The sequence below is a fragment of the Rhinatrema bivittatum genome, chromosome 13, assembly GCF_901001135.1.
Source record: "Rhinatrema bivittatum chromosome 13, aRhiBiv1.1, whole genome shotgun sequence".
Taxonomy (NCBI): Eukaryota; Metazoa; Chordata; class Amphibia; order Gymnophiona; family Rhinatrematidae; genus Rhinatrema; species Rhinatrema bivittatum.
In genome coordinates, this window is record NC_042627.1 from 7,964,923 (window position 1) to 7,981,337 (window position 16,415).

The 16,415-nt window shown below is 51.8% G+C and overlaps 1 protein-coding gene and 1 long non-coding RNA gene across 4 annotated transcripts in view; one reads left to right on the forward strand and one right to left on the reverse strand.

Annotated features, from left to right (window-relative positions):
* The window catches only part of RTN4RL2 (reticulon 4 receptor like 2), a 22,163-nt gene continuing 5,748 nt past the window's right edge, over window positions 1–16,415 (reverse strand). The window contains exons 1-3 of one of the 2 annotated variants that reach the window (XM_029574864.1): window positions 15,837–16,137; window positions 2,375–2,868; window positions 1–1,679 (exon numbers count right to left, since the gene is read on the reverse strand). In XM_029574864.1, coding sequence (XP_029430724.1) covers window positions 843–1,679; window positions 2,375–2,868; window positions 15,837–16,047 — 1,542 coding nt within the window. In that variant the 5' untranslated portion in view covers window positions 16,048–16,137 and the 3' untranslated portion in view covers window positions 1–842. Of the gene's footprint in view, window positions 1,680–2,374; window positions 2,869–15,836; window positions 16,138–16,415 lie in introns of those variants that run through there. The other variant, XM_029574865.1, reaches the window with a different exon arrangement.
* Window positions 15,362–16,415, forward strand: part of LOC115074905 — a 14,837-nt gene continuing 13,783 nt past the window's right edge. The window contains exon 1 of one of the 2 annotated variants that reach the window (XR_003852367.1): window positions 15,362–15,702. This is a non-coding gene — a long non-coding RNA (uncharacterized LOC115074905). The remainder of the gene's footprint in view (window positions 15,703–16,415) is intronic. The other variant, XR_003852366.1, reaches the window with a different exon arrangement.

Sequence of the window (16,415 nt, forward strand, 5' to 3'; positions counted from 1 at the left end):
AGTTCATGGCTCAGAAGTTAAAAATAAAGCCAAAGGGAATATTTTATTATTAACGGTTCCAGTTACTGCAGATTAAAGTGCACACGTTCTCGTCTGACTTGAGCAATCCTGAGAGAGGGGGGGAGGGGGGTTTCCACAGAAGGAAAATGGGGCGAGGGAATACAATGGTATAAAATGGGAGCGCTCGTAAAAACAAACAAACAAATAAATAAATAAACAGTGCCCCTATAAGAGCCACTCTCGTAAGCAGGGTGTCTCCCTAGCATTATGGCGCGTGCCCCTATTGAAGAGGGTCCTGTAAACAGAGGGTGCGTCTCCTGTCCAGGGCTCTAGAGTCAGTGGGAGTCCCCGTTAAAGAGCTTTCATAATCTACCCCTATTATAATCCTACTGTAACAAAAGGTCCATGGAATAATGACGCGCCCTTATCCGTGATTGCGCTGTTCACGTGTCACAGGTATGTCAAGAAACAGTTCTGTCAGAATCGGCGTAAATAAAAAATACTCAGAGTACCGGCTTACAGAAAGTGCCTGAAACAAGAGTTCTTACTATTTATATATATATATATATATATTTATATTTATATGCATTTCATTTTGTTTCTTTTTAGAAAATATTTGCATTTAATTTGTTTCCATTTAAAACTTTGCTTTGATCCCGCAGAGAAAGGGCAGGATGCTCCTGTCCCCCATCCCCCCGGGGTCCATCCCAGCACCGGCTCTGAGAAGCCACACCCTGACCCCAACCAAATCTACGGGCCCTGGCCTCTAGGCTCCGCCCCACCGCCATCCAATTAGTGTCCGGTGGGCAAGGCAGGAGCGGTCGCCGATCGTTAGAAAAAGGTCAAAGGTCCCGGGGCCGCAGGAGGAGGAGCCAGACATGAAGTAGCACTGCTAGATAGAGGCACCCGGGGCCCCGGCCCCGGGGGGCCCCGGCATTATTAGCATTGAGGGGACAGTCCAGCCCGATACAGTTCTCCCTCAGGCGCCCGTCCTCACTGCCGTAACCGGCCCAGTAATCCTCCTCCTCTGTTGGGGAGTCATACTTGGGGCTGTAAATGTCATTGGACTGTAAATCCTTATAAAAGGAGGAGGGCTTGGGCTCCCCAGTGCCAGTTCTGCCATCCGCCAACCCGTACAGATTGTTCAAGGAGCCGTTGCCGCTTGCCTTGCCAACCTCGTTGCCGTTGCCTGGCCCTATTGGCTTCCATCTGGTTTTGGTGCTGAAGGTGCTGGTTCGAACCTGGTTGGGGTTACCCAAGGGGCAGGAGAGAAAGTCGGACTCCGGCAGAAAGCGCAGATCCATGCCCTTGCGGTCAGCGGGCGCCACACAGGAGACCTCGGAGCTGGAGACCCGGAACTGCTGGAACCAGCTCCAGAGGGAGCGCGCCCGGCAGTCGCAGGCCCAGGGGTTGTTGTTGAGGCGCAGGAACTCCAGGGACGGGAGGTCGGACATGGTGTCCCCGGACAGCGCCGGCAGGGAGTTGTTGAAAAGGTAGAGGATGGTGACCTTGTAGAGGTCGCGGAAGGCCCAGCGGTGGATCAGGTGGATGCGGTTCATGTGGAGCAGGAGGCGGTCGAGCCTGGTGAGACCCCGGAACACGTTCTCGGAGAGGACCCGGATCCGGTTGCCGTGCAGGAAGAGGTGGGTGAGGTTTGAGAGATCCACAAAGAGGTCGTCCTGTGAGAAAGAGAGAGAGAGAGAGAGCCATGAGGAAAGAGGAAGGCAAAGATGAGGTAAGAGAGCAATGGATTAAAAGAAAATGAATAAGCGAGAGACAGAGAGTAATAGGCGAGCAAATTGTGTGAGAGAGAACATTAGAAATGGAGGGCAGAGAGAAAGTGCAGAAGAAAAGTGAGAGAGTGCATAGGCCAAACACACAAGGAGATTGTGCGAGACAAAGTCAAACAGAGAATAAGGAAGGTGGAGGCAGTTAAATCCCTCCTGCCCTCAGCTCTTACATTATTATAGGCTGGGGAGGGTGACGAGAGGATGGGGCTACGGATGGAAGTGGCTGGTCTGAAGCAGCCAGGGCCTTCTTCCATCTTTCATTATCTGCTCTTAACTGCTCAGCCTGAGCTGGATTTTGTGGGATTGAAGTGAGTGTCTGGTAAGAAGCTAAAAGCCACACAATCTGTCCACAAGCAATTAAAGGAGAGAATGATTAGTTAGGGAAGGAGAAGAAAGCTTCTCGAGTCTCAGGACTAGAAGAACGGGGGGGGGGGTTTCTGTGGGGCAGGACCGAGATGTTCTGGAGATTTTAACTAGATTATGGGCCAAAAAACCCCTCTTGGTCTAAGGTCACAATTTCTAACCACTGCCTGTTATCAGTAAGAGCCAGGACATTCGGTGCAGAGATAGCGGTCGCCTATTACCTGCAGGTAGAGGAGGTAGTTGTCCTGCAGGTAGAGGTACTGGAGGCTGAAGAGGTTTTGGAAGAGGGCACTGGGCAGGCTGCTGAGCTGGCAGCGGTACAGGTGCAAGGACTGGAGCCTCGCCAGGCCGCGGAAGGTCTCGGGGTCCAGGGTGCGCAGGTGGCGATTGTCGCCCAGGTCCAGCTCCTCCAGGCCGCGCAGCTCGCGGAAGGCGCCGGGCTGGATGGAGGAGATGTTGTTGGAGTAGAGCCAGAGCATGACAATGTGGGGGCTGAAGGTGCCCGCCCGCAGGTCCCGGATGAGGTTGTTCTGCAAGAAGATGCGCTGCGCGTTGACGGGGATCCCCAGCGGCACCCGGGAGAAGTTGTGGGACTGGCAGCTGACGGTGGGCGGGGAGAAGTAGCAGGTGCAGAGGCTGGGGCAGCTGGCAGCCCCCTGTTGGCAGGAGAGCAGCAGGAGCAGCAGCAGGAGCCGGACGGCGTCTCGCGTGGAGCCTAAAGGAGGGGGAAAAAAAAAAACGAGAGGAAGAGATGGTGAGAAGCATCGTGAGAAGAGAGCCAGCCGCACCCGCCAGGCACCTTGGTTGCCTAAGAGCATCTCCTACTCCGGGCTCTCAGGGTTCGATACTGCGGCGCTTCACAATGATCTGGTCCCGGCTTCCCTGACTCGGAGCCGTCGGGGAAGCGCGGCCGTAACCCTGGCACCGTTTTTACGGTGCACGACCGATCCAGACCCTTGGGATCGGCGGCAGAGGTGCTCCGACTACAGCAGCAAGTCCGTCCCGGTGAATTGTACATCAAGCCATAAAATGGTCCCGGGGGGGGGGAAAATGTCACAGTCCTGAAAAGTAGGGGCAACATTTTGGAATGTTAAAAAAAATGTTTAAAAAAGCAATAGGCCGGTAAAATCAGCAGGGTTGCTCAAACATTTTGGGATAGGACCTGATTTTATTATCCTGAGGGTATGGATTTGTAGTTCTGATTTTCCTTAAAAAACAAACAACCCAGGAGTAAAACCAGGACTGGATTAGCCTGTCCCGAAAAAAGAATGGAGGCCGCTGACAACCCTTAAAATTACCTGCGCCCACCCAGTCTTCTCGCCAGCAGCAGAAGTGAGGATGTCAGCTTGTCTGCTGCCCTGCAGGAGCGCAAGGGCCGAGTGCAATCACCTGGCTCAGAGCAGGGCTATCCTTGGGGTGAGGGGGCAAATACCTCAGGCCCCACGCTCTGGGGAACCCCCTATCACCATGTTAAGCCTGTAAGTCTGCCCCTGGACCCGGGATTCAAATCAAAAGCTAAGGCTGGTGCCACACTCCCTTCCCCCTGAGGCAGCCTAGGCAGGGCCGAAGGGCTCCGATCATGGTGTTTCCCATAGCTCTCGGGAGTCACCAAGGTGAGAGGCGGCACCGGCCCCATTAACAGCCCAGCCAGCAAGAGAGTGCGGCCGGCAGGGTTTTTTTCTTCTGTCCCCCTCCTGCAGCAGGAGCGCACAGAGGCATCCGACTGCCAGGTCTGCGTCCCTGCTAGAGGAGGGGAGAGAGAGAGAGAGGGGATCCTGGGAGGCTAGAGAGACAGTGGGGACTACGGAGGGGGAATATAAGAATTGGGAAGGGTGAAGGGTGGGGATTGAGGAATGAAGATGGGAGGCAGAGCTGTCTCAGGGTTTGATGGGACTGAATCCGTGCAATTGCTCTCAACATCATTTCCAATGGGTCAGGTGATATCACAGACCTCAGTATGGAGAGGTCCATCTCAGTGGGAGGGAAGGCGGTGCCCACACTGCCCTAGGATCAACCCTGGTGCACAGAGTTTCCAGCAAGGCTGATCCAGCCCTTGTATAACCCAACTCTGCATTCTTGTAAATTCTGATTTCCTTTCCAAATCTGACCTGGTAACCCCCACTAAGCAAGTGGGTTGTCAGGACATCAATGGTGAATATGCATGAGATCAATTTGCATATACTGAGTCTCCAATGCATACAAATTGATCTCATGCATATTCACTGTGGATATCCTGAAAACCCAGTTGACTGTGAGGTCAATAGAGCAGATTTGGGAACCACTGCCTTGGGAAAAGCAGTACCACATCCCGAGTGTACTAAAACCAGGACCGGATCAGCTTGCCGATCCCTCAGGCTGTTCCTGCTGCTGGGAATAGACCGGGTCTACTCGGGAACACAATTCTCAGGCTCCTGCGACTGGACCCTGGGACTTCCTGCTGCCGGTGCAGGAAGGACGGCTCTTTTAAGGTCTGAAAAGGAGCTGCATCTTTTAAAATAAACATATAAAGCTAGCACAGGATTTCTAGCAGGAGGAAAATCACAGAACATATTAGAAGTCAACTCGAGTAGATGTCCAACAGCTCCCAGCAGCACGAGTGTCAGGAAATCCCTGACAAAAGCAGAAATTATGCAAAAAAGAAATAATAATTAAACCGTGCTCAGGATATTGTTTCCAACATTCCCGATCTGCCATACAGCCAGGGGCATGAGGAGGTCACTGGGAGCCAGCCGCTTATAGATTAGAGTGGAGTCAGCTCTCACACCCAGTGATTTCTTTCCTCCCCAAATTTGCAATGTAAAGGTCTCTGCTTGGAGGATGCACAAAAAGCTAATCCCTGAGAAAGTCCTTGCTTTGCACCAGTAATAAGAGCTCCGGCTGCTGCCTATTTTGTACAAATCTGAAACACAAACACTCGCTAGCAGTAAGGCCCTGCGGGCTGTGTGCAGTCCTGCCCTGAAGAGAGGGAGCCTGTTCTGGCTTTATCCCCTGGCACGCATGCAGGTGCAGATCTGACCTCCCCTAACATGACCAGCGGATGAGGGGCTCTTCTGCGCCCCTCTGGCTTCTGTTTTTATGTATTATTAATAAGCATTGGCTGTTTTGCATTGAAACATGTAATAGTGTCCTGGGCACTGCTTTTTAGGGATGTGCGGTCATTTGAAACATCTCATAGCATTTTTTGAAACTAAAGAGAGAAAAAAAAAAACCTCACAAAATTTAGTAATTTTTTTTGTATCATTTTTTGTGTCACTGTTTGCAAATAGTGCACACCGGTCCCCCTGACAAATAGCGCAAGCCAGGGATTTCCGGAGAACCCCTGTTCTCTTCCACCCCCCCGGAGAAGGCTGTTCCCCCAGCAAAAGTAATATTTAAGAAACTAAAACCCTGGTCACAGGCCCCTCCCCTTTGTTAAAAAATACCCCCCAGGGAGCTGGAACCCTCACTGTCCACCCTAGCCCAACCTGCTGACTCCCCCACCCCCGACTCGCCAAATCCTGCCTGGTGGTCTAGTGGGGACGCAGGAGTGACGCCCCCCGCCCCTTCCACTCGGCGGCTGCCATTTTGAAAAATGGAGGCTGTCGTTATGTGCCCGTATCATGTGACAGGGGCTACTTTATCCCGCGAGGGCACTTTGCAAATTGCCCACTCATTTGCAATTTTGATGGGCCCAGTGTTTCTCAGACGTGGTTCCCGACGGAAAGTTTGGGATCAGGTGCATTATGGGAACTGCAACATTCGCCAGAAGATGGAATGCTGGGGGCAGCTGGGAGGCTTTTAACGTGAAGGGGAAGTGATGCGGGGATGGCTCAGGAATGCTTGAGGTGTTCGTTTTATTATTGGACTGGCATGACATAAGCAAGACGATGGTGACGAAGGTCGCGGCGCGGCTCAGACAACGCGCTCGCATTTGCCAGTGTGGGAGAGGCAGAAGGACGCACACTTCGAAGTTACAGAAAGGGAGATGCAATTGTATTTTTAGTGCAGCAGCACCTCCTACTCAGGACTAAATTTAAAGTTATCATGAGTAGGAGCTCAGCCCCTTCGTACAGTAAAGCAGAAGAACCGCACCGGCACTTTTTAGAAGGGTCCTAAGGTGCTGAATGACTTTGGAATTTAGAATGTGGCAGGGCTGTGGCTCCTCCCCCTCCTGGGTCAGACCCAGGTCCCGTCCAGCCCAGCATCCTGTCTCCGACAGTGGCCAGTACCCGACAGGTCTCATAAAGTAGATCGAATTCCTCTTACTGGCTCCCAGGGATAGCGATGGCTTTCTCTAGTCTCCCTGGCCAATAATGTGGCGTTGATGCTGTTTTCCTCCAGGAACTGGTCCAAGCCTCTTTTAAACCCCGCTATGCTAGTCGCCTTGACCACATCTTCTGCCAACAGATCCCACAGCATGACTGTGCACACAGTGAAAAAAGTTCTTTCTACCATTTGTTTAAATCTGTTGGTTGCTACCTTCATGCGTATTTTTAAAGGGTAAACTCTCTGTCCACCCCACTCATGGTTTTATAGACGTCTATCATGTCCCGCTGACTTTTTTGCCAAACTGAAGAGCCCTAACCTGTGCACCCTCTCATCGTAGGGGAGCTGTTCCAGTCCCTTTATCATTTTGGTCGTCCTCCTCTGCATCCGTCACTCACTGCCAACTGTCTGCCTCTGTTGACGGAGCGAAGGAGGAAGAGGAGCCGGACGGCTGCAGCCCTGCTGACCAGGTTCTAAGTTCCAAATGACTGCTCTCTCTTGAGATAGGAGCGGGAGCGGCTCCTCACCCATACTCTAGAATTCTCTAGGTGTAAACATTTGATATTACGCCTCCACCAAGCTGGTCTCAAGGCAATCAGATTTCTAGTCCAATCCCTCTTATGTCTGCATTTCAGCTTACAATAAGTGCAGGGAAACAGGAAAGGGGCCATATGAAGATAGGACTAGAGGTGCGAGGAGGACTGCCGTGGTCATCTAGGGAGCAGCAGAAGACAGGGAAGGCGCACGGGTCTACGAGATGGATCAGAGAGATACAATTCTGCAGCTGCAGAAGAAGCAGAGTCAGTAAGAGGGATTTGGCCGGCGGTGATAGCCCTCCGCTGTCTTTCTCACAGCTGTCACAGTTCTTGAAGCAGAATTTAAGGAAAGGCCTGGCTGGTAAGAGGGCTGGGCTCCTATTTTGTCAGTTTTGCATGGAGCAGGAAGGCACTACTGCCTCAAACAAAGATTCATTGACTGTTAGCGAGATCTCCGGTCTACCGAGGATGGGCAATCACCCTCACTGGATAATTTTACAATCATATGAGGATTTAAAGGACCGGGCAACATAGGACGTTAGGGAATAGGAGTAGGTGCAAGAGCCAACCAGAGAGAGGCTGAACTTGCCATTGAAGACTCTGGGAAGAAGAGATATCTGAGGGTGAGGCCATTTATATCTACGGAGGTGTGTGATGATGGGAAGATATTTAGGAATGTGATATCACTGAAACCCATGACGATAAATGATACGGGGAAGAAATATTTAAGAGGCTGATACCCTTGAAGTCTATGGGCGTGGATAATGTGGGGGAAATATATTTAAGAGGGCAATTTGGATTTGGATTTTAGGGGTTCCAGACACAAGCTCGAGGTGAGTTACAAGTGGGTACAGTAGACCGTGATGCCACTGAAATTCAGGAAGGTAAGTCGTGTGTTTAGGATGGTGCCTCCCTTGTGATAGTGGGAGGGAACGGAAGAGACATTACAGGTGTAAGAGAGTCCCAAAACTGCCTTACTAGAGTAGCATCTGCAAATTCTGAATGAGATGCGGTGATCTCAAGGTGGAACAGGAGTGGTAAAAAGAGGTGTTCACTCTCCAGTCGGAGGTGTCATGCATTTGACAGCAGTCCTGGGCCCTCATGGTCCAGGGTCCTTCTTCAGGCCTCCGAGACTGTGCTTGATGGGGATATTTCTCTCTCACGTAAGAGGTGCTGGAGGGAGCCTCCTATCCTGAAAGGGATTCCCAGGCCTTCAGGGTTAGGAAAGTCTTGACTCTGAGTCCAAGAAGGGATTCCCAAGAGTTCCTGATAATAAGAGGACGAGGTCTCTGAGGTCAGCTCCACCCTCCCTGTCCTGTCTAAGGGCGTTTCCTGCAGAACGGGGTAAGGCAGTGGTAGAGGCAGGCGCGCCAGAGCTGGCACAGAAGAGACGAGCTGCCCTAGGCCAGATAGCCGAAGCGAAAGGAGGCACAAAACGCCCTGGCATGCGCCGATTCTGCGGTAGCCCGCCTCCTTTTCCCCCTCTGGCACATGTGGCCGGAAACATGTCGCCCAGGCAGAGGGCTCGCAGGCCGGTCCCTGCGGCTTGACTGCTGTCAAACGTCCCCGTGATGGCCAGCCTGCGAGCATTAACGGCATTTTTACCCACAAAAACACACGACTAAGGGCCTGATGTACTAAAGCAGTGGTCCCCCAACCCTGTCCTGGGGGGCCCACCAGCCAGGCGGGTTTTCAGGATACCCACAGTGAATATGCATGAGAGGACATTTGCATGCACTGCCTCCATAACATGCAAATTTTCTCTCATGCATATTCACTGTGGATATCCTGAAAACCCGACTGGCTGGTGAGTCCCCAGGACAGGGTTGGAGACCAGTGCTAAAGGGTTTATCCCATTTGGAGTCTATGGGAAAATGTTTAGTACCATGCGCCCTTGGATCTGGGAAAATGTACTCCTACCTGTCTGCAGTGAGATTGCACATCACACAAGCAAGATGCAGCGCTGGGATCGTAACTGTCAGCCTTGTGGGTTATATTTTACAAACATGAGATAACAGTTTAGTAAAGGTTTCACAAGCTTGTGTTTAGGAGGTGGGTTTTGGTTTTTTTTTTTGCTTAATTTACAACAGGATAGTTAAGAAAAAAGGTAAAATTAGAATTTCCCCAGCCATGGAAAAATTCCTTTAATGTGCTTTTCAGCTTTGGATGGTGTCCAAGGAATCACTAAAACCTGCCACTGCATTATTGGGCAATAAGGACTGACTCCTCAGGGTTTAGCATCTCCAACCCTCTGGGTGCTGAGACACTTTACATCTTGTAGGCTCATCTGCCTGAGATAGCAAAGAACAAGACTACTACGACTGTCCTGGATAAGAGGAACTATCTTACAAGCAGTCGTCCTATGCAACTGGCGTATATCCTTAGCAGTGCAGACAGGAACAACTGGGCAGAGTAAAAGGGACACCTGGTCTTTTTCTGCAGTCACCTTCTCTATATCCCTGAGTGAGGGCTTCTTGGTTTCTGACTTCTTCATAGTGGATGGAGATGGCTCTGGAGAATCAACTGGGGCAACAAATGTGTCAGCATTGGCTGCATCAATTGCAAACTGTGAGGTGCCAGAGAGAGAGGGAGAGAGAGAGGTGCCACTTAGGGTAACGTTGAACCTCCTGCTCGCCCATCTGGTGGATGCTACCAGGGGCAATACAATGATTGGTTCAGACCAAGGCGCTGAGAAGAGACCCCCGCCTCAGGACGAGCCCATGCCCCGCCAGGTCAGAGATTACGCACAGACCTTGATGGCTCGCCTCACAAGATGAGTTCAGTTCAAAGAAAGATAAATAACGTGGAAGTTACATTTACTTCTCAGTCTGATACTATGGGGAGCGTGAAGAAGCCGCGGGCTCGAACTTACAAAAACTCTTTCTGATACTTTGGTCTGGGGACGATGCCACCACCTATAGAAGAAATAAGAAAATCTGGGAAACGCGAGGAAAGCTGGAAATCTTAGATTTCCTGATTTTCCTGGAGGGAACCACTGTCTCTGGGGCTCAAAGGTTATTCCCAGAGATGCTGCAAATCACAGGTGAAATCTTCCCTGCTATGCTGAGAGCTTTTCCCCCTCCCGGTGAAGAAGACGGAGGAAGGGACGAGCATTGGCAGAGAGCAGGCTGTGCCCGAGGAACAGATCTTAGCAAATACTTTAATGGCAGCTTGGACCGATGCGTCTCTCCACGGAGAGAGGGCAATATTGCTCGTCTCAATTGTATCAGAAATATTAAAAAACGCTTGTGAATGATGTTTCCTCAGAGGTGAGACATTTTATTTTTGGAGGTAAAAGACGAGAGTTTACTCGGATGTGTCTAGATTTTGGATCGTTCTTCCCTACGTGCAGCGTCGCTTCGCACTGGTCCACGTGAAATGTCGGCTGCCGTTTATGTGTCCAATCCCCCAGTCTTGCAGTTCCTCACAATTTGATTTGATAACGCTGAACAATTTTGTGTCATCTGCGAATGTGATCCCCTCACTCATCTCCGTCTTTTCCAGATCTTTTATAAATATACTGACAAGCTCTGGTCCAAGCAAGTTACCAGTCCACGCTAGGACAGTGCCTCCTGTCCCAGGACTCTGATTTCCTGTTAGAAAACCTCATATTAAGAATCAACACCCGGGAAAAGCCCCTTGGAGTCACTGCAGAGAATACTTTGAAATCCATGGCCTAGTGTGAGGCGGCGGTCAGAAAAAGCAAAGAGAATATTAGGTATCATTAGGAAAGGAATGGAAAATAAAATAATGCCTCCGTATTGATCCATGGTGTGACCACATCTTGAGTACTGTGTGCAGTTCTGGCCACCGCATCTCAAGGAAGATACAGCAGAATTAGAAACTGTACAGAGAAGGGAGACCAGAAAAGAAAAGGGGATTCCAGGAAGAGGAAAGGGAGAAAGAATCTTCCAGCACTCCTCAGACATCGATGCTCCCTCCCTCAGACCCCACACCCCTTCCCACACCTCTCACTCACTGTCTCTCCAAACATTCCCCCCCCCCCCAATCTCCTCCTTCACTACATCCCACAGCCCCTCTGATCTCCTCACTCACCAACCCCCCCTGCATCCCTTCCAATCCCCTAACTCACATCCTCTCCTGCTTCCTCTCTGATCCCCTAATTCACTCCACCCCAATCCCTCCTGCACCCCTTCCAATCCCCTAACTCACATCCTCTCCTGCTTCCTCTCTGATCCCCTAATTCACTCCACCTCAATCCCTCCTGCACCCCCCCTGCATCCCTTCCAATCCCCTAACTCACATCATCTCCTTCTTCCTCTCTGATCCCCTCACTCACCAACCCCCTCTGCACCCCTTCCAATCCCCTAACTCACATCCTCTCCTGCTTCCTCTCTGATCCCCTAATTCACTCCACCCCAATCCCTCCTGCACCCCTTCCAATCCCCTAACTCACATCCTCTCCTGCTTCCTCTCTGATCCCCTCACTCACTCCACCCCAATCCCTCCTGCACCCCTTACTCATGTTCCCTCTCCTCACTTACTCTCACCCTCCACAACTCTCCCTCTCCTTGCAATCCCTGATGCCATCACTCACGCTTGCCTCCCTGCTCCCTTACTCCTTCCCTCCCCTCTAGTCCCATCCAGCACCCCTCTCTCACTCACTCACCCTCTCCTCACAGCCATCGAGATCCCCTTACTCACTCTTCCTCCACTCCCACCCTCACTCACTTATGCCCCCATCCCTCCAGGCCTAGTTCTTTCTCTCCCTTCCTCTCCCCCTCCCAGATGGCATCTCTCATCCCCCTTATCCCAAAGGCTCATCCTTTTTCCCTCCCCCTCCCAGAAAAATAAAATAGGAACAATCACCCTCTGGCTCCACGTTCCTCCAGGATTCCAGTGCCATGTTTAACTTTGTGTCCCGTCCCCCCCGCCAGGCAATGTCCCCTGCAAATTGGGCGACAGAGGCAGCAGATCAGGCAATGTCTGCTTACTCTGCTTCCCAGGCCCGGTGCAAGGACTCACAACCTCATGGCTTAAAGCAGCAGGGTAAGGAAGCATGGCCTGATGTGCCGCTGCCCTCCTCCTCCTGCCACCTCATCCACCGGGGGAGGGGTGAATTGCATAGTGGGGGGGGGGGGGGACCTCTCTCTGGGTTTGCTGAATCCTGGAAGACCAGGGGCCCTGGGTATATGCAGTAGAAAGAAGGAGGTGATAACGCCTCTGTCCAGGTCATCGGCGAGATCTCACCTGGAGCCTTATGTCCAGTCCTGGAGGCCGCACCCCCAAAAGGATAGACAGAGAAAGACCAACAAAAAAGCACACAGAGCCTGCACCACAGGCCCTAAGGAAATGAGGCTTTGTGTACTATACAGGAGAGGTGGGAACGAACGGAAACATTCAAAAGCATAAGCAATGTGCAAGAAGTAAATGTTTTCGGGGAAAAGGAAGTTTCAGAACAGAAGGTGATGATTAAGGGACTCCAAGGGAGCAAACTGGGGAGAAACATCAGAAATGCGTTCTTCACAGAGAGGACGGTGAATGCATGGAGCTGCCTCTCAGTGGAATTGGTGGAAGCAAAAACCATAACAGAGTTCAAGAAAGCCTGGGATAAGCAGAGACGCCTTACTGCGGGGGTAGGAAGGATAAACCATGGGATAAGCAGAGGAGCCTTAGTGCGGGGGTAGGAAGGATAAACCATGGGATAAGCAGAGGAGCCTTAGTGCAGGGGAAGGAAGGGTAAACCATGGGATAAGCAGAGGAGCCTTAGTGCGGGGGTAGGAAGGATAAACCATGGGATAAGCAGAGGAGCCTTAGTGCGGGGGTAGGAAGGGTAAACCATGGGATAAGCAGAGGAGCCTTAGTGCAGGGGAAGGAAGGGTAAACCATGGGATAAGCAGAGGAGCCTTACTGCGGGGGTAGGAGGATAAACCATGGGATAAGCAGAGGAGCCTTAGTGCGGGGGAAGGAAGGGTAAACCATGGGATAAGCAGAGGAGCCTTAGTGCGGGGGTAGGAAGGATAAACCATGGGATAAGCAGAGGAGCCTTAGTGCAGGGGAAGGAAGGGTAAACCATGGGATAAGCAGAGGAGCCTTAGTGCGGGGGTAGGAAGGATAAACCATGGGATAAGCAGAGGAGCCTTAGTGCAGGGGAAGGAAGGATAAACCATGGGATAAGCAGAGGAGCCTTAGTGCAGGGGAAGGAAGGGTAAACCATGGGATAAGCAGAGGAGCCTTAGTGCAGGGGAAGGAAGGGTAAACCATGGGATAAGCAGAGGAGCCTTAGTGCCGGGCTAGGAAGGGTAAACCATGGGATAAGCAGAGGAGCATTAGTGTGCGGGTAGGAAGGATAAACCATGGGATAAGCAGAGGAGCCTTACTGCAGGGGTAGGAGGATAAACCATGGGATAAGCAGAGGAGCCTTAGTGCGGGGGTAGGAAGGATAAACCATGGGATAAGCAGAGGAGCCTTAGTGCAGGGGAAGGAAGGGTAAACCATGGGATAAGCAGAGGAGCCTTACTGCGGGGGTAGGAGGATAAACCATGGGATAAGCAGAGGAGCCTTAGTGTGGGGGTAGGAAGGATAAACCATGGGATAAGCAGAGGAGCATTAGTGTGGGGGTAGGAAGGATACACATGGGATAAGCAGAGGAGTTAGTGTGGGGGTAGGAAGAGTAAACCATGGGATAAGCAGAGGAGCCTTAGAGCAATGCTAGGAAGGGTAAAGCCTGAGATAGGCAGAGGAGCCTTAGTGTGGGAGTAGGAAGGATAAACCATGGGATAAGCAGAGGAGCCTTAGTGCAGGGGTAGGAAGGGTAAAACCTGGGATAATTAGAGAGGAGTCAGTGCGGGGGTGGGAAGTGTAAAGCCTGGGACAAGCAGAGAAGCCTTAATATGAAGGTAGGAAGGGGTAAAACCTGGGATAAGCAGAGGTGCCTTAGTTGTGAAGGTAAAGCCAGAGATAACTGGAGCTGCGACACTGCGAAAGGAAGAAAATTGGCCAAGCTAGATGGATGTTGCTGTCTTTATTTGCCGTCAGATTCTCTGTTTCAATAACTGACTGGAGGAAAAGTTTTGTCTCACTTTGGGGATTGTAGGAATGTTATTGAGTCTCAAGAGTTTACTTAATTTAAGCTTGTAGTGTATTAGATTCATCTTCCCCAGGTATTTATGATTAGTACCTTTTCTTTTGTGTTATGCTTTTTGATTTATTCACAGGAAGAGTAATATTTTTCTCATGGTTGCATTTACTGTAATTGCTCCCCTCTATTTATTCTGTAACTTGTAGGACTGAGAAGGTTAGAACTAATTGTTAGGAGATGTGAGATACTTCTCAAGCCTTTCCAAGCAAGATGTATTCCCTTGCTTGCATATATTTTATTTTATTTTCCAAGCCTATTAAAAATTTATATATATTAGATTTAACTCCTGCCTCTTCGCTGGTAACTCCACAGCAAATAGCAATAAATATATTCTGTGCCATCAATGTTTCCTGCCAGCTTGGCTCTGGACGAGCAGAGCCTGCCTGGCTTGGGTGTGTGGTCAGGCTGCTGTTCTGGCTTCCCGGGGGGGGGGTGCGCTGAAGCCCCCCTGGGCCTCACACACACACGCTGGATCCATGCATGTGCTGAAGTCTGCTGTGCCTGGGACCCGCCATGATGCATTGCTGGCATGACTTTCCAGCAGACCTTTAAAATTCGCCCTCACGCTTGATAGCATTTCAAAGCCGTGACTCAAACGCTTCCAGGTGGCTGCAAGCAGTGAGAGAAAAACCTCCCACTGGCTGTGCAGATGTCAGCATGAATTATTTGTGTCCCCAATGCACCCCCTTTTCCCGGAGCCTGCTCCCCCAGGCTCGCCTGCTGACACGGACCAACTCGGTCCGTTTGGGTTGGCCGGCTCGGCCTCTCTAATACCGCTCAGATCGTCTGCCGAAAAATAGGGATCGGGTTCCCCTAGCACAAGCGGGGAGACTGGGGAAAAAAAACCCAACAAAACCCAGAAAAGTCTCCTGCTGGGCCCCAGCTGAGGCCCGGGCACGAGGAAAGGTGCGGCCTGGAGGGCTCATTTGCATACGGACCCGGCCAGCGCTACAGCGGAGGATGACGTCACCGAGGAGCTTTACAGCGCGCCTTGCACGCTCCGTCCAGCAGTTCGGGGGGAGGGAAGTTTGTCGTGCATGAGCCCCCCCCCCAAGTAAAGGCGCTTAGAGCCGGGCGAGCAGAGCAGCGCAGGCATCAGCCCCGGGCCCCTGCAAGGTCACGCAGGACAAACCCAGTCAGGAGGCTCCGCCGAGCTTGGCTGCGTCTGTGAATGGTTGGAGGCCTGGGCGCGGTATAAAGAGGCAGATGGGAGCGGTCCCCTTGGGTTAAGACGCTTCAAAGGAGCAGCACGGGGTTTGGGGGGCTCCCTTGTACCTTTATTTGTCCTTTATCGATTTTATTTCTTGTCTTTTTACTGCTTTTTTTTTTTATTATTAAAAACCATTTTTTTCTTTTGCTTTTGCTTTGCCCTGCTTCCGAGTCCCGTCTTCGGCTGTGCCGGGGTCACCCCCAGCCAAGCCTGCAGTCCTGCATCGCCCCCCGCCCCCCGTTGACTGGAGGAGGAGGAGCTGCACCCCGGCCAATTTCTGGCCGCGAACGGAGCAGCGAGCGAAAAGTTCCCAAAGCCGCTGCTCTGAACCGACCAGGGAGAGGCATTGCCGCCGGCCTCCCCCGGCCCTGCCCGGCGGTGGCGACGGCCGTGCCCGAGGCAGGCGGCGCTCTGAACAAACTTAGGACCCAGGCCGAGCCGCTGCCAGAAGAAAACGTGAGCTCACGGGCAGGCAACGCCACTGCCACTGCCGCTGCCGCTGAGCTGCTTTCTCGCTCTCCTTCCTGGGGGTGGGGAGAAGTCGCACTCCGGATTTATCACCCCCTTCCCTCCCCCTCCCCCCAGCTCACCTTCAGCTGCTTCTGCAGTGACTTCAGTAGGGCACACGTTTCTCTCCTCCCGGTCACAGAGATTCAGTTCCCGGGAAGGAGCCCCACACTCCCTGCCAGCTAACGCCCCAGGGGGGAAAGCTCGGGCTGCGATCGGCTCTGCACCGCTACCCTTTCCAAGTTTCTCCTCCCGGAGGGGAGAGCAGGGCACCAGGTTGTGGTGCTCTGCCATTTCGTTCTCGTACTTTTTTTCCTTTGTGCATATTTTGATTTTCTGTCCATCTCTCTCTCCTGGTATGTTTGTCCCTCTCTAGCTGGGTGAGTGTCTCTCTCTCTCTTGTCCCTCTCTAGCTGGGTGAGTGTCTCTCTCTCTCTCTCTCTTCCTGCCTATCCCTTTGCCTTTATTAGCCACTGCACAAACACACGGGAGTCCTTTCTCTCTCTCACACACAAGCAAAGCAGCTTCTCTCTGTCAGGAAGATTAACAGCCCCGCATCTCTCCTGACCCAGATAAACTCCTCGCATATCTTGGAGCCCGCATGTTGTGCTTGGAACATCGCTACAGATTGGTGGCATTTTCCAGGACTCTTGCAACAACTG